General features: G+C 43.3%; 2 protein-coding genes across 2 annotated transcripts; both read left to right on the top strand.

The window, feature by feature from the left end:
• Positions 1-54: 54 nt before the first annotated feature.
• Positions 55-26,045, top strand: rasl10a (RAS-like, family 10, member A). The gene is made up of 3 exons (XM_026187260.1): positions 55-1,328; positions 21,267-21,391; positions 24,872-26,045. Exons 1-3 carry the CDS (start codon positions 1,113-1,115, stop codon positions 25,140-25,142), a joined length of 612 nt encoding a protein of 203 aa, XP_026043045.1. The 5' UTR covers positions 55-1,112; the 3' UTR covers positions 25,143-26,045.
• Positions 13,054-17,166, top strand: LOC113033457 (uncharacterized). The gene is made up of 2 exons (XM_026187259.1): positions 13,054-13,518; positions 13,760-17,166. Exon 2 carries the CDS (start codon positions 14,182-14,184, stop codon positions 15,802-15,804), a length of 1,623 nt encoding a protein of 540 aa, XP_026043044.1. The 5' UTR covers positions 13,054-13,518; positions 13,760-14,181; the 3' UTR covers positions 15,805-17,166.
• Positions 26,046-27,937: the final 1,892 nt, after the last annotated feature.

Below are 27,937 nucleotides of genomic sequence, written 5' to 3'. Positions count from 1 at the left end.
GCGTTTATTGCTCAGCTTTGTCTGTGGTGCTCCGCTGTCAGCCGTGATTGATTCGAACACACCCCCCCTCGCGTGCCCCGGGACCCTGTCCGGTCATAAGTCACCTCACAGGTATGATGTTCAGTCCTGCGCCGCCTCTCCGTGACCCTGGCGCGGAGATGATGTATAGTGTGTGGCCTCTTCCACAGCTATTTGTTTGCGGCGTATGGGAGCTCAAAGCTTTCGCACGCCTTGTGCACTACGTGATCCTATTGGACGAGCGGGGCAGTGGATATTGCAAATGATGATGAGGGGGGGAGAGAGGGGAGGAGGTGGAGAGCTCCTGTCTTTCCAACGGCAGACACGCAGCGCTCCTTAAGACTCCAGATGCCTTTACAGAATACGCGCCGCTGTTTTCTGTGCGAGTTGCCTCTCCTGTCTTAAATCGATCGTTGTGTTATCGAAAACCAGAAGATTATGGGGATCGCGTATTATGCGGGAACACGTGGAAAGCTTATGAGACGAGCGGCTGCGCGCCCGTCCTCATTGTGATGGAGGAGCGCGGTGGTGCATCGCTGGGGATGAGTGAGAGGTGCGGAGGAGATAATCAACGAAGACACTGAGAGCTGTGCGTTTGGACAAGGTCATCGGAGCCCAGCCTTGGCAGGATTATGTCCATGTGGAGGCGGCAAGGGCGGACTTTTATGCTTCCTCTCCGGGGACGAGGTTGCCTGGGGTGTCCCCTGAAAACCAAGAGTTTCTCTCCTTGCGTTGGCTCACAGAGGCGGCGAAGAGCCCATCTATTGGTGGCTGAGCTGTATTTTTGACTATCTGCGTGTCTTGGAGATAAAAGTTTCCCCGCTCTGCTCGACGGGTGGGTGCTCTATTCTCCCACCGACTCTTCTATTGAACGCAGCTGAAGCCAGTTAAGGTGATTTAGTGGGTGCTGGTTAAAGGGGCAGCGGCGGCGGGTGGGTTGAATTCCACCAGAGAAACAGCAAGAAAAAAAAAGAAAAGAAAAAAGACAAAATAAAGATTTATTTTTTAAAAAGCGGCGGCCAGCTGTGTTTCTGGACTACCACATCTGCCGTTGTTGTCGCCGCTGTCCATGGTGCTGAACTCGGGCTCCAGGAATGGTGGAGACGCTGAGTATCGCAGTGATCGGTGCTCCCGGAGTGGGGAAAACTTCTATAATCCGCCAGTTCATCTATAACGACTTCTCGGAGGTGTACACGCCGACCAGGACCAGATATGTGTACAGACCCTCCGTCATACTGAACGGGAACATGTACGAGCTGAAGATTTTGGACGTCCCGCCGATCTCCTCTTTTCCATCAAGCTCCAGTCAGGTATCACGTCTCTGTCTCGGGAACTTTATCAGAGGAGGATTTAGACAAGCTTAGAGAGGAAGGGGTCCATTCTCTGATTGAACCCGCTTCTCATTTATTTAATCACTGCTTAATCTTACAAGTGCCCGTCTGTTCACAGCCGCTAACATCCCTCAAAGGCAAAAACACCAATTTTATTTATTTCTCTTTCAGTATCAGATGTCCCTAGTCTACTAGTTGCTATGGAGACCTGGCTGACTTAAAGCCTAAGAGCTTCACTTTGGCGTTTTTAAACTCTCTTTGTCTCTGTCTTTCAGCCCGTTTATGAAGACAATATGCAAACTTGCAATATGCAAACTTGCATATTGTTATGTGTTAATCATAACATGTCTTCTACACACTTCTAAGAAACAGCAGTGCTGCTGCTGATATTTGTGTTGATTCTGCAGCATTGTGCTTCAGGCATGGCCACAGCACCTGGTTAAAACTCCCTTTTTAAAAATAGAGCAGACTGCCCTTTTATTCCTGACCACAGGTCAGATGCCACCCCTCATTAGATGGAGGCACATCTGGTCGCAGGATCATAGCAAGATGAAAAAGCACTGTGAATGCTGCGGCTTTGCAGTCACTTTTTTGGAGCAGATTTTTGGCTTTCTTTATTTCTTGACAAGAATTGGAGGTGCTTGAAACAGTCCTCGTGGCCATACTGAAAGCATTATTAGATCCTCTAACTTTTTTCACCCTCCCGCCTTACAGATCCTTTGTTAAACAGTCACAACCAAGGAGGAGACCCACAGAGGCTTCAAAGCACCACAGACTTCTGAACCTCTGTTTTCAAAAACACAGCCAGTAAAAAATAAGAACAAAAAACCAGAACCAAGGATGTGGGAGAGCTGCTTCACCTGCTTCTTCAACTGTCTGAATCAGTCTAGGGGATAATCTTTTAAATCCTCTTTGTGTTATTATTCCGCTTACCTTGTGTGAATCAGACATATTAAGCATTGTTTTAGTTATTTTTTTACATGGAATAAGAAGTGCGTATTTTGGCCCTTGACACTTAGAGTGAAATCGCATTAAATCCTCTCTTTATTGGAAAGACATCAGCTCTCCGCTTTCCCTTCCCTCTTAGTGGCCAAATGTGGAGAGTAGGATCTGTTACAGCAGCTGAAATCCTTCCAATCTACACATGAGCATGTGAGAACTGCTTTAATATCGCCTTAAAAATGTGACTCTATCCCTCGAGACAAATGATCCCCTTGTTAAAGTCCTCTTTGTCATTTTTCCCAGCCCATTAAGTTGCTGAATATAATGCGTCCCTCTCTTCGTATGCATGTGTGCGGTGCTTGAAACGGCGCATCCCACTGCAAGTCTCTGCTGACGCGAGGCACGTGTTTGACTCTTGTCCACTGTGACCTCATTGGACAGACCGAAATCTCCAAGGTCACCACAGCAAAGCCATTGATTTGCTGCTGCTGACTGTTTCTCTCCTTCCCTCCCTGTCGGTGTCACAGATAGGCCTCCCAAGAACAGCTGTGGTTATCTACCGCCGGCGAAAGTGCCACTGAGAAAATGAGATCAAGCCAAGCAGGAGACAACAAAAGCACAACGAGAAAGAGAGACCTCCCAAAGTGCTGGTTTTCTGTGCGCTCACAAAGCTGCGGCGGATGTTTTCTGCCCTGTCAGAAAACATCTGACAGGGCAGAGCAATCATCTTGTCGGAGTTATACAAAGCTTCCCTACTAGATTTAACATTTTATTGGAAGGTGTTAAGAGTTCTGCAGACTGCTTACGCTACAGATTCCTGCTGGGAAGGCACTGAGTTTCCTTTTTTCCAGCTAAAGTGCTTTGAACTCCCATTAAGCAATAAGCAGGAGCAGCTGCAGGAACAGGGGACGAGGTGCATCTGATGAGTTCAAGTGTCTCAAAGGTTGAGTCACATTTGAGGGGTTTCCTCCTCATTTGATTGTCTTTCGTTAAATATTTCATGCTAATGTCAGAGTGGTGGTGCAGGCTCTTTGTCGAAGGTATACCAGCAGAGAAATCCATTAGCTGAGTGTTGCCACAACATTTCCATCTGACAGATTTACGGTTACTCATTTGCTAAGGAACAACACCTGGAAGGCCCGCTGTGCTTTGTCTCGCTCGTTCTTGCTTCCTCTGGTGCTTCATCCTCTATTCACAGCGAGAGACACGGGGCATTTTCGAGTCACTGCCCTCATCTGCGTTTAACCCTGCGACCACAGAAATGTAACGTGGATCAGGGGCAGTTGGATGTAATGAGGGGTGAGTTGAGCCAGCACAAAGAATCCTGATTGAATTTTACTTGCTGAAGACAGCAAATTAAATAAAAGCACACTTCACTGTTAGAATACAGTCGGGGAATAAGAGAGGAAGAAAGGAGAGAGGGGAGGGAGAGAGCGGGAATTTGTTTTGGTCAATTAGAAAGTTTAATGGACACCGTTGAAGCCGGGGTGACCAAATGAGGTTTTATATTGTCCTATTAAAATTTGTGATGAATAAGCTGCAGAATAGAGTGAGTCAGTACGCCTCCGCGCTGATGTAGCCCGGCAATTTCTCATCAGTTCAGATTATTTTATAAGAACAGCAGTGGCGTTCTAGCAGGCGACTTGTGACCTCATTTCAACAACATACAGAGACATTAAAAAATCTTTTTTTAATGCTGGAAAGAGGCAAGATTTGTATCATTTTTCCCATGAAGCTGGGTTGGTGTAATGATTTGTTTGCTTTGTGGCGTGTGTGTCTGTTTCTGAGAGTATTGCATTGAGAGAGCATCTGTCCTGGTGTGTCAATACGATGTGATGACAGATGGATTTAAGCGTGACGGAAGATTCAGCATGATTTTTTCTTGTTCTTTTCTTTTCACTTTCTCTTCTTTTCCCTTTTTGTTCTTGCCATAATGTATCTCCATGACTTCCTCCCACACAAAATGCTCCGTCTCCTGCTCTCTTTGGGCATTTTTCTCAGCTATCTCTGTCAATACTTTCATATATAACAGCGAGGAAACTATCGTATTTCACGCTTGCAGATGCAGCAAGAAAGATGTGTGCGTCTGTGAAGTGCACATATCGGTGAAGCGTTAAGTGCTGACAGGATCTGGAAGTGAAACTGAGCACAAATGTATAATAATCATAGTGGATCATTCATTTTGAATTGCATTTAATCTGTTTTTGCTGATATATACACAAATATCATTATACTATCTGCAAAGGCACAGTTTTTGTAGTTTTCCCTGTGCACACCTTCACAGTTGATTTTAAATGAAACATCCAGAGGTGATAGAAGTGCAGACTTTTAGCCTTAATTCAAAGGGTTTAACAAAAATGTTGCATTAACAGTTCAGCAGTTACGGTTTATACACAGTCCCTCATTTTCAGTGGCTCACAGTTAGTTCTACATTTGATTGACGAGCGGTTTCATGGCTGGGTGGGGCACGTTCACTTGTTATTTCATAATAAATGAAGCAGATAGAATATCTGAAGTGTTGAATTTGTATTTCGTAGCTTTTCACCGAAATTTTAAATATGAGTCTCAAATAGATGTCGGTGCAAGTGAAAGACATTGTCACTGAAACAGCAAAATTATCCTCTCAGAGAGAGAGCAAAATGCCAGGATCGGTTAAATCAGCAATCTTTTATGCCGTTAAAAAAAGAATAAATGCTCAGAAAAAACACAGAGGATGATTGCAGAATTATTTCCATGGCTAAAGAAACAACTTTATAGCACCTAACAAAATTAAGGATACTCTTAAGGAGGTAGGAGTATTGTTATCGAGGACTACAATCAAGAAACACCTTCATGAATGGAAATACAGAGAATTTACAATAAGGTTCACACAGTTACACTGAGGAACAGGAAGGCCGGATTAGAGTTTGACAGAAAACATCTAGATGATAAAAGATGAAACCAAGATTAACCTGTACTAACATAATAGAAGAAAAAAGGTCTTGAGGTCTTGTGACCAAGGCCTGCTGGCTGTCCAGCATACAAGGTTAAAAACTAAAGGTGACAGAGCGTTTGTATCTGTGGCTCCCAGACTCTGGAACTCTCTGCCATTGAGTTTGAGATCTGTGGACTCAGTCATTTCTTTTAAGAAGCAGTTAAAGACTTATCTTTTTAAAATTGGTTTTGGTTGACATTGGATGATGTATATTTTGAGCCTCTGTGAAGCACTTTGTGATTTAATCTGAAAAGGTGCTATATAAATAAAATGTAACTTTACTTACTAATAGAAGACAAAAGTATTGAGCATTAGAGAAAAGGTCATGATCCAAAGAATACCACGTAGAAACATATACCTGGCAGGGGAACCAGGACACTTTGTTGGTGATGTGATTGCTGAGTGAAGCTGCAGGATTGACTGTGAAGTGTACGGGGCTACACTCTCTGCTCAGATTCAGACAGATGCTACAAAACCCATCGGGCAGAGTTTCACAGCACAAACGGAAAATGACCCAAAGCAAACTGTAAAAGCAACCGAGAGTTTGTCAAAGCAAAGAAATGAGATATCCTTGAATGGCAAGTCTTCGCCTGATCTCAATAGTGCAGCTTTTCAGGTATTAAATACAAAACTCAGAGCAGAGATACTCACACACAAGCAGCAGCCAAAGGCAGCTGTAAAAAAGGCCCTGCATCTCAAGCAAAGAAAGACAGCATTACCTGATGTCTATGGGTTCCAGACTTCAGGCTGCAAAGAATTAAACAAGCTGGCAACCCTTGTATTTGCACTTATATAAGAATAAAATTAAATCCATTATGGTTGTGTACAGTAGTGTAAAACTGTGCCCAACAAAATATGGACCAGACAAGCCTTGTAGAGATGACTCTAACAAGCATGATCAGCAAAACACACCCTCATCCTCAGTGCTAATTACTGCCAAGTCAAATCTGAATAAAATTCTGACATTTCACTCAACAAAGCTGAAGCAAAGATTCCTTGAATGGGCTCTTAGTACAGTTAGATTTAATTAATTGTTAAGTACTCGCAAGCCATGTTATTTGTTCTAGATCAGTGATTTGAATTAGAAGTAGCCTAGCATGCTAGACAGCTAGCTAACAACCAGTTGGCGTTTCCCCCTCTCATTCAACTATTCCCTTAAAAATGCAAAGTTCAAGTGGTAATAACAACACAGTTGGTGAGTTATATTAAAAATCACCTCTGGTGCACTTATTATGAACCTGTACTAATGTAGCACTTTTTCGCTCAAAGCGCTTTCTTACTACAAGCCTCATTCATGCAAGTGCAATGAGAGCTAGTTAAACATTCACACTAGGGGTGGTGGTGTTTGTAGCTCTGGAAGATTTGGAAAGGTTGGTGACTCCATACCTGGCTGCATGCCTAAGAATCATTGGGCAAGTAGCTGGAGCTGAGTTGCTCTCCGATGCGTGAGGAAATCCAACCACTGACCTCTTGATTAGTAGATAACCTGCTCCACCTCCTGAGACACAGTCACCCCAAAGGATGTGAAACATCAGCTACTAAGACTGTAAACCATTTTATTTAAAATTGTATTCATATTTCCATTGTACAGTTAGGCCTTTAAATTGTGAGTCTAAGCAGATTAACTTGCTTCTCGAGGCCGCCTCAGTGGGCCTTCGAGTAACTGCACTTCAAGGTGCACTTCAACTGGTTTCATTTTTCAGCCATGGAGGTTGTGCCTCGGGTCAGACCCAGCAATTGGTCTTGATGTTAAGCTTCCAGCTCCTGGCTTTATCTTATTAGTATTTAACAAAGTAGGCAATCTTCTCATCTAACTCTCTGGCAGCATGCAAGGATATCTGCAAGGATATCTGTAAGGACAAGAAAGACATAGAGCAACGTTACATATCTCTCAGTTTCCCAATCCAGTCTAATTCTTGAGAATATCCATTTTTGACCCCTCGCCAGCATCAGCCAGAGTCTCCTTGTCACCTGAACACTGGAGACTTACAACAAAGGGCAATAAATGGTTTTGCTGGTCCAGGTCATTACTTTGAAAAGGGGACTTCCATCCCTAAGGGATGTAATGGATTTTAATTCCAACTCAACCAGCGTGACCTGTGTTTGACATATCTGTAATAGCTCAGCATTGGCCCCAGCCAGGTTACACCGGCCGCCCTCCTGCACTGGATGGAGTATTGATCCATCGCAACCACTCATTACGTTCAAGCTGCCTCCACTAATATCGGAGTCATGGCGGCTTTGCCATAGCCTGCTGAAAACTGACCACGGCCCTGCAGTTGTCAGGGAAACACGCTCTGTTTGGGTCTTGAGGAGCAAAGGACGAGCTGCTCTTTTTCCACGCTGTGGTAAGGCGACCGACTGGAGGACACAGACAGTGGCACCACACTTCACAGTCACGCTCCCGCAAGCACATTCTCACATCCCGGCGAGCACACACAAATAAACATGCCCACACATGCCGTTTGCATTCATTTGGTTACCGCGTATCAGTGCGCTGCCTTTTCTTTACTGCTCTGTTTTGGCCTGGGCCTCGTGTTTGGGGTTTGGAGAAGTAGTATTGCTGCTTCTGTGCCGGCTCCTCCTCCACATTTAAAAACAGGACTTGGACGACAAAGAGATACGAGATGAAAACACAAGCTGCTATTTTTAGCCCCGCGGGATGTGAGGCTGCAACCACAAGCCACCGTGCTCGCCTTGCGTCGTCAGCTGCCTCAGTTATCATGAGCTGTGATGACAGCGAACATCTCTGGTTTGTTCGGGAAACACAACAAATCTTGCACTGGAGCTGTACTGGACACTTTAGGATAGACTCCAGTAAGAAAATGAATTGATGGAAGAAATTAGAAATCATAAAGAAAAAAAACCCACTCTTGCTGAAAACACTGTGAAAGACCAGAGAAAACTGCACTTTACACCAGTTTTCACAACACATCGTCCCACTTACGCTTTTTACTTTTGATGGCAGTGATCTTATTGCCATCTCTGCGCCTGATTGGCTTCATTATCTTCCTGCTGATCTGTGAGGCTGTTTCTGCTCCTTGACACAAACACCCCCTCCAAAATGAATAGAGGCAAAGCGTCCCTCACTGCGTTTTATCATTACAAGTTAGGCTGATCCTCGCCTGTTCCCTCAGCCTCACCTGTCACAAATTATCAGTTCATCTTCATTGTACAGATTAGCTGTACAGCATGTTTAATTTGGATGCAAATCCCCCCCCCCCAAACCTTGACAGCAGTGTAATTAATTTTTTTTCTATTCACGTTTCTATTTTAGGTTACACAAGCTGTGTAAGTGCTGGAAAAAGTGTAGAGTAAACACCACATGGAACAAATGACTTAACGCTGTACAAAATACTGTAGCAAATCCATCAACATTGCACTGCTCCACTACGGGGTCACATTAGATTGCATGCTAATTAAAAGCATGCAAATTAAAATGGGGCCTGACAATCAGCACTTTGATATGTGAGCTTTCAAAGCAATATGGGCACAACAAGCACGGCTCCAAAGCAGCCAAATCATCATCAGAGCCCCGAGGTTCAGGTGCGTCAGTCAAAAAGCATCAAATACATCAGAACGGAATTTCACTGAAAATCATTGAAGCATAACATAATAAACAGCTTCAGGAGAGGCAGTGATCACATGGGGAAATTGATTTGTATGTAAATTCTTTTAAAAATGTGTTCACAGGGATTTAAAAAAACTGTTTTAAAAAAGAGCTCAGGAGGAGCAAATCGAACAGCAGCCACTGTGTGAAGTAAATCTACACTGAGTCTGTGGAAATGTTCCAAGGTTAAATCAGTGATCTTAACAACATAATATAAACTCACTGGCCATTTCATTAGGTATACCTTTTCAAGCGCTCTCAAATCTCTATCGGCCAATCACATGGAAGTGTGTCTATGCATGAAAACATGTTCAAACCGAGCGTCGGATGGGGAAGAAAGGTGATTGAAGTGACTTTGAATGTGGCATGGTTGTTGCTGTCAGGGTAGTCTGAGTATCTCAGAAAATGCTGATCTACTGGGATCTCTGGGGTTTACAGAGAATGGTCAAAAAAGAGAAACTACCCAATAAGCTGCAGGTCTCTGGGTGAAAATCTCTTGTCGATGCCAGAGGTCAGAGCAGGTCAGATGCAGTGAAGAGTGAAAAGTGGGTTAGAAAAGTAAACTGTGTAGTAAAAGATCCAGAGGACTGAATGACAGTAAAGGTTGCACGATCTGATATCGTCGTGTTGGTGTTGTTCCCAGATCAACAAAGTAAATGTTGTTCCAGGATCAACATTGCAAGTGACCAATCAGAATGTTGTGGCGTCATACCTTTGCGACTTCAGGAAAAAACGCCGTAAAACAAAAAACTGTACTTAAGCTGCGAGAAACCGCCTCTGTCCGCCGATCAACGGACCCAGACCCTGACCCTAACCCTTTAATAAACGCTAAGCAGAATTGATATTGTCCTTGCAACATTGGAATTTCATAAATGCACGAATGGCTTGGCGCGCCAAAGAATAACGTCACAACAATGTGATTGGTCACTTGCAACGACACCAACACGACGATATCAGATCATCCGTAAAGGTTTGACTTTTGCCACATTTCTGAGGTGAAGGAAACAAGGTTGGATGAGCTTAGAGTTTTAAAATTCAGTTGTTGTTCAAAGATGACACCAATAATCCAAATAGCCGGAAGCTGATATCATTGCACTACCTGATGACACTTTTGAGCTTTGGGAAATATGCCGGTACTTTCCAAGCATGAGACAAGTCCAACTTCCTGAAAATCTTTGCTGGTGAATGTGCCAAAACTGATTTCTGATGTTTATATTCATTTTCCCAAATGTATATCTTTGCTTATATTGGTAAATAGACTTTAGTCAACAGAATTTATTAAAGGATTATATATAAAATTATCTTTATGACATTATTTTACCAACTTCATATCACTCTTTAAAAGTTATATATTTTTAACATCAATGACACTTTTTAGCTGGATAAATAAAGGATATATAAAACTCACTTTCTACCTTGTGACAGGAAGGTTATTTGTGGCTCAGAATGATTTGATGACATTGGTTTGACATGTGCTTCACAGATTATAGGCCGACAAGTCATTTACAACAGCTTAAATGTGGGTGACCATCTTTTGGCACAACACCAGAAACTTCAAAGTGATCACAAGAAAAGAGGTCTTGGGCCACACAAGCCCCTTTTAAGATCACAACCTGTGCCGCTTTTCATTTCATTTAAAGGAATATAATAAACCTGAATGTAATGTGTTGACCGGTGAGCTCCAAATGTGGCAGAAAACAGATTTGGGTTTTTATACAGAGCCCAGCTTTCCACGCTTCCAGCATTCATGTTAAGCCAAACTAAGCAGTTTCTAGTTCCAGCTTCATAGTCATTATTAGTCATTCTCATCCCCAGGTACTAAACTGTATTTCCCCAGATGTTAGACTACATTTGAAAGATCCTCATCACACCGTTGTCTAAAGTGCAATGCCGTTTGTGCATTACAGCAGTCTGCATCTAATAAGAACAACCCTGTTTATTGCAAAGTTAATTTCCAATGTTTGTCTGTTAAATTATATTAAATTGGATTGAATTATGTTTCACTGAACTGAACTGAGGCGGTCTCACAGAGTCTAGGCCCTTCATTAGCAGTGTGTGGGAACACCAGAGGTTATGTCTGCTCATCCCTTGATCCGCTGTTGCCTTTTTCATCTTTTCAACATTCTCCCAGGCCTGCGTTTGTGTTCTCATTTCCTTCCCTCAGTATATCTTTTTCCCCCAGCCCCTGAACTTCCTCTATTTGCCTCTCCCTCTTTTATCAGATCAAATGTTTATACATTAATTTCATGCTGTTACAGGCAGCAGGTCGGCAGTGGTGAGCCCAGTGATACACATTTGGATAGAAGGATGGTTCCTGTCGAGGAGGGAAATTATTTTACTGCTATTGTTAAATAATTGTTATTGCATTAATAATATAATTTGCAGCATGGATATTGCACTCCAAGGTTTAAACAGTGTCTCTTTCAGAAAGACTGAGTTGCAGGCTGACAGGAAGTTATTTTGAGCCGCAGGCTAAGACGAGGCTTTAACAATGTAACAGATAGCTTTATCATTTTATATTAAGGTTTTAGTAGAGGTTCTTGATTAAAACATTTATTTAGTAGAAGACATACACATAGTCTCAGTGAGCTTCTGGTCTGGTAAAAGGTCAGTAGTGTAAGAGGTGACACAAAGAGCATGTGAGGTCAACACACACACACACACACACTTTAAATTAGATTTATTTAGAGGAACCGTCCTTGTTGTCTCAGCAAGAAAGAGGAACAATTCATTTTAAGATAAGAACGGAAAGTACCACGCCATGAAAATAGAAGATGATTTTCTAGGTGAAAAGTCATGATATTGATCTGATCTATGTATAAAATGTATGTGACGTATGAAGGGGCGTCAGTAAATAAACCCTGATGCTATAAAATATCTGTTCATGCTTTGATTAAGTTGAAGACTACTTCCTGTCTGCGTACAGAGTTTTCTTCCCACGCGTGTATTCATTAAAATCTTCGTTTGACTTCACCCGGCCGGACCAGTGTGGTTATTCTTCGATCACCTCTTGTACCCTTCCTCAATACTGAATCTTAACATTTGGGGGCTTCGTCCGGTTATTGGGGAAGGAGAGTTGGAGGTTTGGACGGAGAAATCCGGGGTCTTGGGTGGTCTGACGGGCAGACGTGAATTCCAGTGGTCTAAGTGAGTGGGCATAAGCCGGCTTATCCAAAAGGTAAGGCACTACCTGTTGAATTATTTCCAAAGTGTGCCAAATTGGACATGATAAAATTTAAGTCTACTCACTGAAGTTACTGGTGGATGTCTGTTTTGATTTTGATGAGAATGTCATGACAGTACTGAGGATTTAAAGCAGTTGGACTGCTGGAAAGGATTTAATGCGGTTGGACCGCGGGAAGCAGTTGGACTGCTGGAAATGATTTTAGTAGGTTAGGGAATTTGGTTATTTTTTGGTTATAAGGTTGGACCTGCTTCAGTCTTACACTTTGTTGGGTGTTTTATTGTTGTTCCAAAGTATTATAAATTACTCAAGAACGCCAGTTGGACTGGTAGGAAGCGCAGTGCTCAGAGGTAACGCTTGCCAATGCAAAGGACGCTTATGCATTGTCCTCGAAGAGGGATAGTCAGTTGGTCACTGTGGAGCTTGGGGCACTCCAGAATAACTAGGAGTTAGAATCTCCTTACCGTTTGGAACGGTATCTGCGCTTTTTTGGGCAGCAAAGGTTGGACCTTGGGTGTTGGACACTTTTAAATTGAGTTAGGGACTTTAGAGATGAGGCCAGAAACTGTTGGACAGATACTGGTTAATTGATTACAAAAAAGTTGGACTTCTATCGGTTAGACCGTTAACTTAAATTTTTCGAAATTCGGTAGGTGTTAAAAGGTTTAAAATCTGTGCAGTTGTAAATATAAGACGTCTCTGTATTAAAAAAGATCTCTGTGGGTCGAGTCAGCAATGCACTGACTGCCTGCTGCTATTCTTAGATGAAGAGTGTGTGTGCATGCAAATGAGGCAGCTGATGCAGAGCGCATGAGAGGACTATGCTTTCGGTTTTGTGTGTCATTCAGCTCTATAACTATTGTTTGCAAATGTGGATAAATGTCTGCAGTTAAAATGCTGGCTTAGTAAATAACAACATTGTAAATATATGGATGGTGACAGCGTTTCAAAATAGAATATAAGAATTGTTTGTGTTTAAAACCAACGTTTAGGTAAAGAAGATTTAAGGTGGATTTGAAGGCATAAACAAAAAATAAAAGGGTTACAGTCTGCAAGGGTTGTTAATTCATGAGCTGACTGGATGCAGAGTAAGTGGAGTGGTCATCCTGAGAGGATTGAATGATGCTCTAACTCTGTGGTCAAGTCAGACATAGGCTTTAAGCAACCATGAGCCACTAATAAGCGTGACAGATTAATGAGTATGTGTAAATTGAACTTGTTAAATAGTTTTGATAGGAGTAACTCAATGAGCACGCAATAAAGTGGACTTTTTAGGGGCAGTTTATCACTGACACCATAAAAAGCAACTTAATTAGTAGTTCAATAACAAATTGTAAAGATAACCTTTGTTATTTGATAAGACAGAGAAAATTCAGGTTACATATAGTGAATAAATAAGGAAATGTTAATCTCTGCATCATTCCACACTGAAATTTCAATTGTAGGGGATCATTTGGAGGTGAATTGTGTAGGACACGGGGAGACAGAAGAATCTCCCCATGAGTTTTCAGTGTGCATAGAAATTGAGGAGGCTGAACTGGAAGCCTGCCTGGGTCGTTGTTTTTGTTTATTTGAGGGTCTGCTGGAAGTTTGTGAAAACGACCACCTTGATATGTGGGAGCCTTCTCGGGCAGCGATTTTTTGTTAGACCTGTGGCAGGCTGTGCAACATGGAGAAAGCTTTGACATAATGTCATAAAGGTGATTTCTTGGTTTTAGACTTATTAGTACGGGATGCTTGAGGGTGTGTTGCTGTAAAGTATATAAGGGACGCGCAGCGCCGTTAATGGGTTTAAAATAAATGAAAAAATACTAATCCGAGGAACTATTGGAGAGGTAAGTATACGGAGGTGAGCGCGTTGCGCATAAGGGTTGCTGGTGTCATATATTAACACTTTGAGGGCGAATAATTTTGATTGAGTGTCAACGCTTGAGAACGCGAGGACAGCGTCTAAAGGGCTGGGTTAAACTTTGTGTATCACCGAGCAGGGGAAGAGGAGCCAGTGGTTGCGAGAACAGCGAGACGAAGACTGAAACTGAAAGTTAAGCGTGTCTGGGTGACCTAGACCAAGAAGGTGGAGTCGACCAACGCCATTGGAAGAGGTAAGTCTGTGTTTCAGAGAATGGCTGACAGATCGGGTGCGACACCTAGTAGGAAAAGGGGATGCAAACCTCTGAAGGATCAGCTCGAACAGCTTAAGAAAGCTGTTCGCTTGGCTTCCCCTGGAGTATCAAAATCAGCAGAGAAAGAGTGCCAAGCGATGGAGGTTGAGGTAAGTAAACCTATTATATCCCAACAGAAAGGGCTGGGTGATAAAATACCTCTGAGCTTGGTGTTAAAAACTGAAGGAGAAGTGTATGGACAAATGCATGAGGCCCTACGTGCGTCCATAGAGGCATTAACGGCATTGGAGGTTATAAAACAGAGAGTAATGCAGGGAGGGCCAGAAGAGGAGAATGAAGACCGTGCGACGTCATCAGAAGAAGACGATGAGGAGGACGAAGATGGAGGAGCTGAACCCCAACCAAGTACAAGCCTAATTTTGAGGAAAAAAAGTGTGAAGAGAGACCAAGCACAGAGACAGCCCATATTTAAGAGCTCAAAGGGGAAAGGAAAGTTGAGGAAGAGTAGAAGAGTGAGTTTTGAACAAGGAGCTCCTGACCCTGGTTTAAGTCTGCCTCTAATAGCAGGTCCAAAGAACGAACCAGTTTATCGCGCCTATAAGGTGAGAGATTTGGAAGCATTGGTTAAACAACTTCCACCAATAACCAAGGGAGAACATTGGGAAGGAGAAGAATTAGCGCTGGGCGACTTTCGCACTTTGGCCGGACGTTGTATGCTGGGTGGTGGGTTAGCAGATGTAGAGCAGATAGCTCAAACAACCAGATATGCAAATGACCTGAAATATCATGAGGTGCAGAGTGACTTAGCAGATGCAGTTCGGGAGAAGGACCCAACTCCTAACTTTGGAGCCATTCCAAAAATTATTTGGGATCCCAAAAAGAAACCCAGAGAGTGTTTAGCTAAAGCAAAGGAACAATGGTTGTTAGAAACAGGAATACATCCGGGGAAGGAGGGTGAAAGTAGAGCGTGGTTTCGTTCGGCAGTGCTGGCAGGGCTGCCCAATCAGGTTGCAGTTGACTTGGAAAAGAACCCAGATTTTGCCGTTGCAGACTCGGTGCAGTGGGAGAGACATGTGACCCACAGACTTCAGCAGGAACAGGATTTGACGAACAAACAAAAGAAAGAGTTAGATGAAGCACAGGCGCAGCTGCTTAGGCTGCAGCTGGGTGAGGCTCGCGAAAAATATAATGCGAAGAAAAAAGAACCGAAAGAACTAAATAAGACTATAATGGTGGCAAGGCCTCAGCCCGATCCTGTGCCTGACTGGCCAGATCAGGATCCGGGTCTCTACCCTGATGACCGTTGGCCCGCCAATGCACCAAGGCAGCGTCAACCCGTAGGGAATTGGGGGACCGGTGGACCGCAGAGAGGGCGTGGTGGATCCGTGAGGGGAGGACAAAGGGCTCGGAATCCGGGGAATCCTGGCAGAGTGTCTTGGACTGCGTGTCTGAGATGTGGAGCAGAAGGACACTGGGCCCGAGATTGCCCTGAACCGCCGCAGAACTATCAGGGGCGAGGCTATCAACCCCAGGCACGAGGAGGCCCAAGACAAAGAGTTGCTTACAGGGGAGCACATCAGGCTCCAAACCCGAATGCAGCACCAGCCCCCAGTACCCAGTAGCCGACTGGGGCTGGGAGGGGGAGCAATACTGATGGAGCCCGGAGAAACTGTACAGCGTGGGGACGGCAGAACCTATGCTGTCAATGATGATGATCCAGCATTGACACAGCTGGGAAAACAGACTTTGAAGCACCAATATGTGGTGTCCTCACAGGTGCCTGGAAAATCTCATGGGCAGGGACCTGCTTGTGAAACTGGGATCACCTTCAAAGACTCAATATCTAGTCCAGAACTCTGAACAACCCACTGCCAAAATCTACTGGGGGAGGCTAGTGGAAGAAGGTATTCTGAGACATTATCAGCTGTGGAAACCCTGGATAATGAGCCTGGCCGTCTATTCCCCACCGCGAGATCCTTTCCACGTTACACTCTTTTATGATAGGGAAGATAACGATATCTATTGGGAACAGTTCCAGTCTGATCTTGAGGGACAGACGTGGAATGTGCAAACACATAACATTTATGTTGGACCAGAAGGTGTGGCCGCGGCTGTGAAATTTACTGATGAACAACTGCCTTGGTACAATGTGGGAGAGGATTCAGCCCCTAACATTACATTGGCGGTCCACGAGGGTCATGGGCCAAGAGATCTGGGACCAATGGTCAAGCGGGCGCTGGACAACGCATGCTGGCAAGGCACCCAAATTCCAAATGTCTGGTATGCACCAAAATGTAAAATATATCGCATAACTTGTTTGTCCAACGATGCAGTGATCTTAGAACATAAAGAAATCTCCAGAATACATGGCAGGGAAAGAATGGATCATCCTGATGCAGTAGCTGAGCTCTCAAAATTGCCTGGTACTTTGTGGTCCGCAGGGCCCACAGATGTGGGTCTAGCTAGCTGTTCGCCTGTCCTGTTCCGGCTGAAGTATGACATACCATTTAACAGACCATAATAGAAGCACAAAACTGAAGACCAAAAGTGGTTCACATGTATTGACCTAGCGAATGCATTCTTTTGTCTCCCACTGCACGAGTCACTCAGAGACATTTTCTCATTCACATACAGAGGCCGCAAATTTAGGTACACACGCCTACCACAAGGCTTTGCACTCTCACCAGGAATTTTTAATCAGGTGTTGAAAGAGGCATTGTCCCCATGTCAACTGCCAGGGGGCTGTAAATTAATACAGTATGTTGATGATCTTCTTATTGCAGCCCCGTCAGCAGCGGCCTGTACGGCAGCATCGCTCGTGGTGTTGAACAGATTGGCGGAGTGTGGCTTCGAAGTGAGCAAAGAAAAACTGCAGTTGGTCCGGCCAGAGGTAACATTCCTGGGCCGGGTGATCGTACACAGATCAGTGGGGTTAATGAACACACACAGAGACCAAATTCTGACACATCCAAAACCAAGAACTGTGAAGGAGTTGCTTTCCTTTCTTGGCTTGACAGGTTACAGCAGGCAGTTCATTCCGAACTATGCGGGTAAAACGGCCCCTTTAAGGGACTTGATCAAGAAAGTTGGTGTTCGAAATCTGAAGGCTGAATTGCCTTGGACGCCGGACACAGAGACAGCGTTCATTTCACTAAAATAGGATTTGTCAAGAGCCACAGATCTGGCCACACCTAACTATGATGAGGCATTTTATCTTGATGTTTCAGAAACAAAGGGAGTTGTGAATGGTGTGTTGTTTCAGAAAAAAGGGGGAGGTAGGGATGTACTTATGTATGTCAGCATAAGATTAAATTCAACAGAAGTAAGGCATCCCACATGCACACAACACGCAGCAGGAGTAGCAAAGATAATTTAGAAAACAGCACATATAGTGAGGGAACACCCACTGAAAGTGCTTACTACACACAGTGTAGTGGCCTATGTGAACTCACAGGCATTCACAATGACTCCACTGACGCAACAAAGGTTCAGCAAAATTTTAGAGGCGCCAAATCTGATATTCACACATGAAGGAATAAATATGGCAGACCTAATGGGGTCAGGAGAACCACATGACTGTATTAAGAAAGCCCAGGTTGAAGGAAAAATCGAGGGACAACAGTCGGCCCAGAGAGCTGAAGTGATAGCCCTAACTCGAGCCCTGAGGTTGGCTAAAAACATGAGAGTGAACATCTACACTGACTCAGCATATGCGTTTGGAGCAGCTCATGTGGAACTGGCTCAGTGGAAGAGAGCCGGGTTCAGAACGGCCACTAATGCACCCATCTGTCACAAAAAGGCCCTGGAGGACCCAGACGAGGTAAGTATTATAAAATGCAAAGGCCACTCACAAGCAGACAGTATGGTGGCAAGAGGAAATCAGAAAGCTGACGAAGCCGCAAAGGAAGCAGCGGGCTACAAAGGACAGAGACAACTGGTGCAGGTAACCCCAGAAGAGGAGGTTAGCACTAACAGCATGGAAGAAGTTAGACAGGCTCAGGAGGAGACATCCCCAGAGGAAAAGGGGGTGTGGGAAAACAAAGGAGCCTGGCAAGATGGCGGTTTGTGGAAGGGGCCAGATGGGCGTCCCGCTTTAACGGCCAAAAATGGCGGAACAAAAGGTGAATGAGGCTCACGGGCTTGGTCACGTGGGAGTGAAACAGATGGAGAGAAATTTGTGCCGATGGTGGCATCCTGATTTGAGAAGGATGATACTGGAAAAGGCCAGAACGTGCCTAATTTGTGGGGCACACAACCCAAAGCCAGCAGTAAAACCTGAAGCTGGTAAGTTTCTCATGCCAGGAAGGCCAGGAGAAGAGGTCGTGATTGATTATACCGACATGATTGATACAGGCCCAGGTGGGGTGAGGTATTTGTTGGTGTGTGTGGATGTTTTGACTGGATGGCCCGAAGCATGGGCGACCAAATGTGAAGACGCGAAAAGCGTGATTAAGTGCTTAATCATTACATTCCAAGGCATGGGTTTCCCAGGAGAATTAGATCAGACAATGGTACTCACTTCAAGAATAAAGATTTGCAAGAGGTAGAGAGGATGAACCTAAATTTGGAAAACAAATTGGCTAAAATTTGTGCGCAGACAGGGCTAAATTGGGTCGCAGCCCTGCCCATTGCTTTGATGACCATAAGATGTTTATGATGATGTTAACTTTGTATTTCAGGTGCAGTTATAACTATTTTATACATATTGCATTTTGTGCTTTTAAAGGAGTTGTGGCTCAAATTTGTCTCTGGAGGGTCATGAGCCTTTGGCTAGCGCTATGATTAGCCAATCTACTGTGAGGATAATATGAGTTCATGAAGGATTGCACACGCTTACAGACACAGAGTTAAGAAACACACATGACAGTATTGATTCCAGGCAAAAGGCCTTAAATTCATTTAGCTTTTAACTGAACTTAAAGAAGGACCAAAGAGGAAGGAAAGCATATGTTTTGGTTAAGTCTGATACATTAGAATTAGAAGGTATTGTTACATTAAAAGGAGCAAAATGAAATAAAAAGGTTATACCAAAACAGGTGATAACATAGGAAATGTGAGGTTTTAAAATGAAGTTAGTGTTAACACATAGGAGTTGTTTCAAGGCAGCATTTAGCTATGATGAAATGTATACAGGAGTAATTGCTTATATGCTTAAACTTAATTGATTGAAGTGGTTGTTTTCTTTTGGAGTAGATTAACTTGCAGCAGCGACAACTTGTGCATAGGATGTTGATGATCAGATAAGGGAAAATAGAGCGAGCAACTGGACGTGAAACCAGCGCTTAAAAGGATTTTAAAGTGATGAGTAACGTTGAAGAGTATACATAAATACAAGTCAATAAGTTAAAAAGATAATTAGGATCAGGCTTTTAATTAAAGAGTCCCAGATAGGATAAGTTAGGGAGATGCAAGAAAAGGTGTTTTGTTTCCTTTGCAGAAGACTGATCTCGGCGACCACAGGAGGGGCAAGGATCCTGGAGATCTCGAGGTTCGAGACCACCAGAGAAGGGTCTGCGTGAGGACACAATGTATTGTGACCTCTGGTTTTCAGAGGTCAAAAGGGGGAGTGTCGAGGAGGGAAATTATTTTACTGCTATTGTTAAATAATTGTTATTGCATTAATAATATAATTTGCAGCATGGATATTGCACTCCAAGGTTTAAACAGTGTCTCTTTCAGAAAGACTGAGTTGCAGGCTGACAGGAAGTTATTTTGAGCCGCAGGCTAAGACGAGGCTTTAACAATGTAACAGATAGCTTTATCATTTTATATTAAGGTTTTAGTAGAGGTTCTTGATTAAAACATTTATTTAGTAGAAGACATACACATAGTCTCAGTGAGCTTCTGGTCTGGTAAAAGGTCAGTAGTGTAAGAGGTGACACAAAGAGCATGTGAGGTCAACACACACACACACACACACTTTAAATTAGATTTATTTAGAGGAACCGTCCTTGTTGTCTCAGCAAGAAAGAGGAACAATTCATTTTAAGATAAGAACGGAAAGTACCACGCCATGAAAATAGAAGATGATTTTCTAGGTGAAAAGTCATGATATTGATCTGATCTATGTATAAAATGTATGTGACGTATGAAGGGGCGTCAGTAAATAAACCCTGATGCTATAAAATATCTGTTCATGCTTTGATTAAGTTGAAGACTACTTCCTGTCTGCGTACAGAGTTTTCTTCCCACGCGTGTATTCATTAAAATCTTCGTTTGACTTCACCCGGCCGGACCAGTGTGGTTATTCTTCGATCACCTCTTGTACCCTTCCTCAATACTGAATCTTAACATTCCTCACGTTTCTATTAAAACGAATGGCCCTCAGTAAGGTGCAAATAGACCCACGTGCACTGTGTGCTTTGATTACATTTTGAATTATGCTTTGAAAACCATTAGCATGAACAAAATGTTGCTTTTTTGCCACATCAGAGCACCGCGTTCCCTTTTTTCCTCTCCTGACAGAAGGTTGTGCGTTTTCTTTCCCCCAGCCTCCGTCTTTGTCCTTGAACAGCGTGCAGTGTTTTACTGCGGGGTCATCGTGTTTTATGACTTTGTTCAAAGCTGTAAGATTCCCAGAACCATGTCTACTCGAGGAATTCATACACTGCACTTTGTAACTGCAAAGGGAAGCAAACTGTGACAGAGCAAAGTTCTGTTACATAAAGAGGGGAAAAAAATGAACCGAGGCTGATGGGATTATCGTTAGTCTTTTAATCTGTCATGAATCAAAGTATTGGATTGAAATTTCTCTTTGATGATGACGCTGGTGGCAAAGTCATCAGTTTGTCCTGAAGGGGAAATTAATGTCCGCACCCAATTTCACAAGAACGTATTCATGAGCCGATGAGCCATTTCACTCAGAACCACAAATAACCTCATTGTGGCATTTGAGGAAATGTCAGACTTTGACAAAGCCATTAGGACACACTACCTGGGAACCTTACACATCTGCAAAGTCTTCCATCTAATACGTCAGCATACCCAAGAGACCATGTCAGTTCTTAAGCTTGACTAAAACGGGTCTTGGACGTACTCATATGTTTGCATATTTATGTGTTTCTCTACATATCTGTCCTTTCAGGAATGGCTGGATTTGCGCTGCAGAGGTGTTCGTAATGCCAACGCATACATCCTGGTGTATGACATCTGCTGCGTGGAGAGCTTTGAATACGTCAAAATGATCCGACAGCAGATAGTAGAGAACAGGTATGGTCACAAACACTCTCTGCTGACAACGCAGATGTTCAACATACCGTCCAAAAGCTTCAAACCAGGACTGTCAAACTCATTGGACATCATGCATCACATACATACAGCCTGCTTTGATCTTAAGTGGGCCAGACCAGTGAAACTACATGATAAATATATGAAATTACAGAAAAATGTTTAGTGGTAGTTAATTTACCAGACACTCCTTCGATTTTTTTTATTTTAAAATATTAAAGTTTTGTGTTATTTTAAAATATTAAGCTTTTGGTAATTTACAAAACAGAGATTTTCCTGTAAATTAAGCATTTATCTATTGGGGGGGGAGGAGGGGGGTATTTTTTTCCATTGGAAATTCTTCGTCCTGGGCCTTGTGTTTGACACCCGTGCTTTAAACCCTATATTTAATTGAAAACTGAACCACAATGACGCTGTCAAGACTCACAGGCATTACTGTTTTCTAATTTAAAAAAAAAAAAAAATCTAGGACAGGGACAACAAAAGACCAGAAATATTACGTAATGCTGAAAAAAAAAAGCTGTTGGAACATCTCAGAGCTAATTAGGTTAATTAGCAACAGGTCAGTAACATAAAAGAGCATCCCACAGAGGCTGAGCCTTTCAGAACTGAGAATTAAGAGGACGGTGGGTTTACCACCCTTTTTTTTAAAACAAATAAATGCATAAGAATAATGTTTAGAACATAAAAATTACAACACGTTTGGGGGATTTTATCATCAAAGTACAAAATACCAAAAAATAAAGGCCCAGCATGTGAAAATGTGGAAAAGAAAGTTTTAGCTTGTAGAGCCACCTTTAGCAGCAATAACGTAAAGTAATAGTTTTCTGTGGGATTTTTATACAGAGCCCAGCAGGCTCTCACTTTGACTTTTTTTTTACTTTAGCTCCACTCTTCTTTACAACTTTGCTTCAGTTCATTGAGGTTTGTTAGCATTAGCTCTGTCAAGAGTCCACCACAGCAGTTCAAGCAGGTTGAGGTCTACGCTTTGCCTGGAACATTGCAGAACTTTGTTTCTGTTCTTTTTCAGACATTCTGTTGTAAATTTGCTGCTTTGCTTGGGATCGTTGTCCTGTTGCATGGCCCAATTCCCAATTAGCTGTTGGAAGACGGCATCTAGAATACTTTTCTACTGAATACTGAGTCATTGATTGCAAGGTAAAACAAGCCCAAGGTGACACTTGACGGTTGTACTAACTAGAATTTGTCAAGGTTTCCCTGAGCATTGCACAGTCTGACCTTGGAGTGAAATTGGTCGGACATACACTCCTGGAAAGACTGTGACATTGTCTTAACAAACAGCTACATTTGACTAGCAGCACCTGGCTGTTTCTTACCATCTTATTTCCAGTGGAAGCAGTAATGATGTTTAGTTTTTCACAGAAATTCTAGTGTAGTCGAGTCATGCATAGGATTGGACTATTCAGATTGTTATCAGTGCACAGCTTAAAAAGCCAACATCCATACTGTAATCGTATAGAAGATCATTAGTGCACATGCCATAAGTAACTTACACCTTTGAAGGCTCCGTATGCACGTTTTGGAGCAACGTGTGCTGCCATCCAGAGGGGGTGTTTCTCAGGAAAGGCCTTGTTTATTTCTTAAAGAGTGCGAAACCAAATTCCACTTGTATTACGGCAACATGGCTGCATAGAAAGATAGAGGCAACAAAGTATTAAACATGTCTCAACCTTTTAAAAAATATGTTGCTGAAATCAAATTCAATAAAAAAAATTATTTCAACAATTCATGTGTTGTTTTTGTGCTGTTTTCATTTGAATATAAGTTTGAATGATTTGCATTTCATTTTTAACTAAATGTAATACAACAATCCTGCTTTTTTTTGTTAAACCGCTGACACACAGCTTGTTATCCTTCACTGATGATTTGTAATGAAATCATCCCGTCACCCGTCTGAAGACAGCACACAATTTCACAGCCTGTCACAAAGCTGTACAATTACATGATGGTGACAGTGATTTTTAGGCTTCTTGTGGTGGTATCTTTCAATTTAGCGTGCGCGCTCGTCATGATGACAGTTCACTGTCTGATGACATTTGATTCTTGTGTGATGCCTAAACCCACACTAGTAATTTAAAGGCTATTCTTGGGACAGTCGTACATTTAGTGTACAGAAGGCCCACAGATAACATACAGTAAATGCTTCCTGGATTTGCTTTGCACCCCTGCTGCATATGGGGCCAGAAATCCCTCGCTCTCCAGTCGTCAGCTGCATGCATATATTTACATATAGAAAGGTGCATTGGGTGGCTTCATTTGTTTGCCATGTTGTACAACACCAAACTGCCTCTCCACAGTTGATGCCCACTTTCTCGCAGCTCTGAACGTGTAACCACGAATGTTTATGATCTAAGACAGAAACCTATTATCCCCAGCAACTATGGAAGAAATGGTGAATGTGAGAGGAATAGGCAATAGGGGGAAAATGTGCAATCATGGAGAGTCTAACATCAGACTGGAGAAGGAAAGGAAAGGAAGGGGAGGAGAAGGGGGCAGATACTGTAAGAGGAATCATTAATAATCGAGTTTTGGAGGAGTTTTTTTTTACTCTGTGTGTCAGCTGTCGAAAAAAAAAAGTCTATTGTTGAAATGTTCCTCAGAAATCTTTTATTATTCTGGTTCCCACTAGCGAGGAGCCTACCTTCAGTTCAGTGAGGCTTGTGACAGTGTTGTCCTTCCATCATTCCTACCCCCCCCCCCCCCCCATTCTCATGAAGGGATGCACGCACACCGCCTCCCACATTCAGTACACCTCATTGTGCACAAGTAGTCAAGCCCGAGCAGATATGCAAGGAGATATTTTTAAGGCTGTTATGTGAGCACAACCTGTGAAAAGGAGAAAAGTGAGATGATTGCTGCCGTGTGGTTGTTCAGCTCCCAAGTTTTGAGAACTTCGCCTCGGGGCTTGAAAATTGCACCGCTCATCTCTCTCAGGCTGCATCGCCTTCTCTTCGGCGAGCCATTTTATCCATCTGTCGAGGCAGACGTGCAAATATGCAAAAGTATGCAAAAGTCTTTGTCATACAAAATAAGCCATCATTCGTTCTGAGAGAAAGAGCTAAGTTGTTAAGGCAGCTGTTTAAACAGTTTATACACTTGTCTTTTCTAGATGTTCTGAGTTCAACATCGGTTGTTACAGCTTTTCCTAAATAGTTTATAGTAGTATTCTGATTTTGCTTCTGAGTTAGAATTTTATAACACATCCCTCCGGCTTGCCGTACATTTTCCCACTCAATAATGCTGTAAAGCCCTCACTGCAGCATGCGGTGGGAGGCCCCTTGAGCCTGTGAGTTTTAATCCTCCAGTCCACCCCCACACACCTCAGAAGGAAGGGAAAACTATGCAGAGACAACAGCTGTGACAAACACCAACACGATGGCTTTGCTGGGTTTAAAAAAATAAAAATAAATAACACAACCTTCTTTTCTCATACTCCTGCAGGGAAGGTAGCAGCAGCGAGGTGCCAATCCTGGTGGTGGGTAACAAGAGAGATCTGCAGCGTCAGCGCTTCATGCCTCGCAGGGCCGTGTCGGTTCTGGTGAAGAAGACATGGAAGTGCGGTTATGTGGAGTGCTCTGCCAAGTTTAACTGGCACGTAGTCCTGCTCTTCAAGGAGCTGCTGGGGATTGCTGTGGCACGGGGGATGCGCCAGAACCACACCTCCATTCGTTTGCAGGGGGCGCTACAGAGGAATCGCTGCACCATCATGTGACCCTCAGAGCTCCCTCCACCCCTGCCAACTCAGGAGTGGAGCGGCAGCAGAGAGAAGGACTTTCTATCAAAATGGCTGGGAAAAATAACCCCGTGGCCTCCTGCTTTACTGAGCTGATTTTTCTTAATGAGGTTTATTAGATTCGTGCGCTGTAAAAGACACTCAAATTACACACATGGTCATCCAACCACTTCCTAGTCAACTGTGTAGAAACAAGGAAGGAAATGGGAAAAAGAAAGCAGGTGACAAACAATACAAAAAGCATAGCACAGATATGTTTCTCACATCACAGGTCAACATTTCAGGCTGCGCTTCCCAATATGAAAGGTCTGTCGCTGGGCCTGACAGGGCAGAAGCTGTGTTTGTGAGAGTCAAAGCGGACAGGCAGCAATATCATCCAGTCTTCCTTTTGAATTTGCCACACTCTGTAAGGTCAAAAGCAGAAGCTCACATCTAACATCACTGGATTTATTGGGATTTGTGCATGAGACCGACAGGCAAAAAGATGGAAACGATAAAAAGTGAGAGCGCTCATTTTCTGCGCCAGTTATCTCAAAAAGTACATAGATAGATATGGTTAGGTGGTGTTTAATTTTAGATTCTGAGAAGTAGCCTGCATTTTTGTTCTCTGCCCCATCCTCTATTAGAATCTTGGCCGACAGTAAAAGCTGCTTGTTCACAGAAAGGCTGTTTTAAGGTTGTCTTGCAGCAGAAAATGCTGCAGTCCCTTATCGTGTACTGTAGGACTTTAATCTGCTCCCTCCCCTCACTCAGTGTCTGTTTCTGATGAATACATTAAATCCAGGGAACGGGGAACCAGCAGGAGGCTCCGGAGCCTGAAACAAGAACCTGTGTGTGGAGTGCGTGTGTGTGTGTGTGTGTGTGTGTGTGTGTGTGTGTGTGTGTGTGTGTGTGTGTGAGAGAGAGAGAGAAAGAGATGGAGAGAGGGAGAGGCAGGTTTATAGTTGACATTCAGGCAAGCAAAGGACAGACGCGGCAAGATAACAGACAGATGTTGAAGCACTGGATTAGAAAGGAGCAATAAACACACACGGGGATGTCCAGACTGACTATATGTGCCACATTATTATATTAAAAATGCCTCGCTACACACAGTCAATGTAATCCACTTGCGCTCCAGCAGAAATACACACGCATATCAATATGTGAATACTATCTAATTGGTCATATCGTGAAATTAACAGCAACTCTTTTCATTTCATTAGGCCGAGGTATGTGAATATGCCAGCACTGAAAGCAAGCAGATCTATTGTATATACACGACTGATTCATAGACTAATTGAGTTGCATGCTTTTGTTGGTAGAGGCAACGGTTCAGGGTTTAATTGCACTGATGTGAAAATGTGATACTGTGTTTAATTTTTGTAATACATGGTTTTTTGACGCTGTAATGAGCAACTGAGTGGAGTGAATGTGGTCGTTTTTCACCGGCATGTGAGAGCACAAGCTCACGATACTCTACCAAGGTGTATTGTTGAACCCTTCAGTCGGGCCAAATGTCTGTGTTAGATTTTTTGTTTGTTTGTTTGTTTTTCTAGTTGGAAAAAAAAGAGAAATATGTAGCAGAGATAAACTAGAAAGCAACTGCGTGTAGCATGAGTTCTCATCATTTCGTTTGTGTGCATTTTCAAATAAAAAGGGCTACTGTTTTTTATCACATACATCACTTGTGTTGTGTTATTTTTACAGTGTCAGTACTGTAAGTAATTTTGTTTGGCTTTTGGTTGCTTTTTGTTTTGTTTGTTCTTTCTGACACATGATTATTAAAAGCATTTGAGAACAACAACCTTGCTCTGGTCCCTTTTTTTTCTCCTTTTTTTTTTTTTTTCCTTTTGTGTCCCGTTTGGATCTTTAGCCATCAGAATTGTTGTCTTGAGGCCAAGAAAGATGCCAAGCGGATTTATTTTACCAAGTGGATCATCATGGCCTTGCCATATTGGTCCATTTGATTGACCTTTATTATAATTATGAATTTATTTTATTTTCAGTTGCTACAAACGGGACAGACATGACTGGGGGATAGGACAGGGAGAAAGAATGAAAGAAAGAGAGGGAGAGAAAGAAAACCAAAGGGGAGAAGAGACGGTGAGAAGGGGGAGAAGAAAGAAAGAAAAACAAACAAAAAAAACAAAACACCTGGGTCACCTGTATGGAGAAAAAAAACAGAAGAGAAAGCAAACAACAAAGAGCAACATAATAAAAAAAACAGCACCATCACAATAAACTAGCTAGCAGTAGATATCAGTAGATACTAAATAATAAACGATATTGTGCAGCACGCAAGATAGACAGCGTACAATGTGCTTTGAGGCAGCAGCCAAGAAAGCTGTAGTCCGCGTCTGTGAATACCCGTGTGTACACCTGTGTGCATACCTGTGTGGATCAGCATGCTTGCATTCCAAAGGCTTCTCCATGTAACGATCTGCTAGGGAGTGTGGGGGGCCACAGCCCCGTCCTCCAAGGTATGAAGCAGGTATGGAGGAGATCAAAAATCCAGACATCCAGAGGCCCCCAGAACACAAGAGACCAAGGAAGACCAACAGAGGGGCAGCCGCGCCACTGTCCCAGTAAGAGCTGAGGAGAGTCCCAGATGAGGGCTCACTCAGCAGCCGCGGAGCAGAAGCCAGGGGGAGTTGCAGTGACGCACCCGTGAGCTCCGCCGGCAGCCAGCCGTGCCTGAGTGACCGAGCCCCAGGCCGAGAGGCCGGGGGCACCCCACCTCCGAAGTGGCCCGAGCGAGCCCCAGGCTCCAGGCCCCGATAAGCGGCCGCCAA

The sequence above is a fragment of the Astatotilapia calliptera genome, chromosome 12 (assembly GCF_900246225.1).
Source record: "Astatotilapia calliptera chromosome 12, fAstCal1.2, whole genome shotgun sequence".
Classification (NCBI taxonomy): domain Eukaryota; kingdom Metazoa; phylum Chordata; class Actinopteri; order Cichliformes; family Cichlidae; genus Astatotilapia; species Astatotilapia calliptera.
This window is presented reverse-complemented; position numbering and strand designations above follow the sequence as displayed.

Coding starts and splice junctions, on each gene's coding strand:
- rasl10a (XM_026187260.1), top strand. CDS start 1,113: ATGGTGGAGACGCTGAGTATCGCAGTGATCGGTGCTCCCGGAGTGGGG. Junction 1,329..21,266: donor TTCCATCAAGCTCCAGTCAG/GTATCACGTCTC, acceptor CTGTCCTTTCAG/GAATGGCTGGATTTGCGCTG. Junction 21,392..24,871: donor CAGCAGATAGTAGAGAACAG/GTATGGTCACAA, acceptor ATACTCCTGCAG/GGAAGGTAGCAGCAGCGAGG.
- LOC113033457 (XM_026187259.1), top strand. CDS start 14,182: ATGGCTGACAGATCGGGTGCGACACCTAGTAGGAAAAGGGGATGCAAA.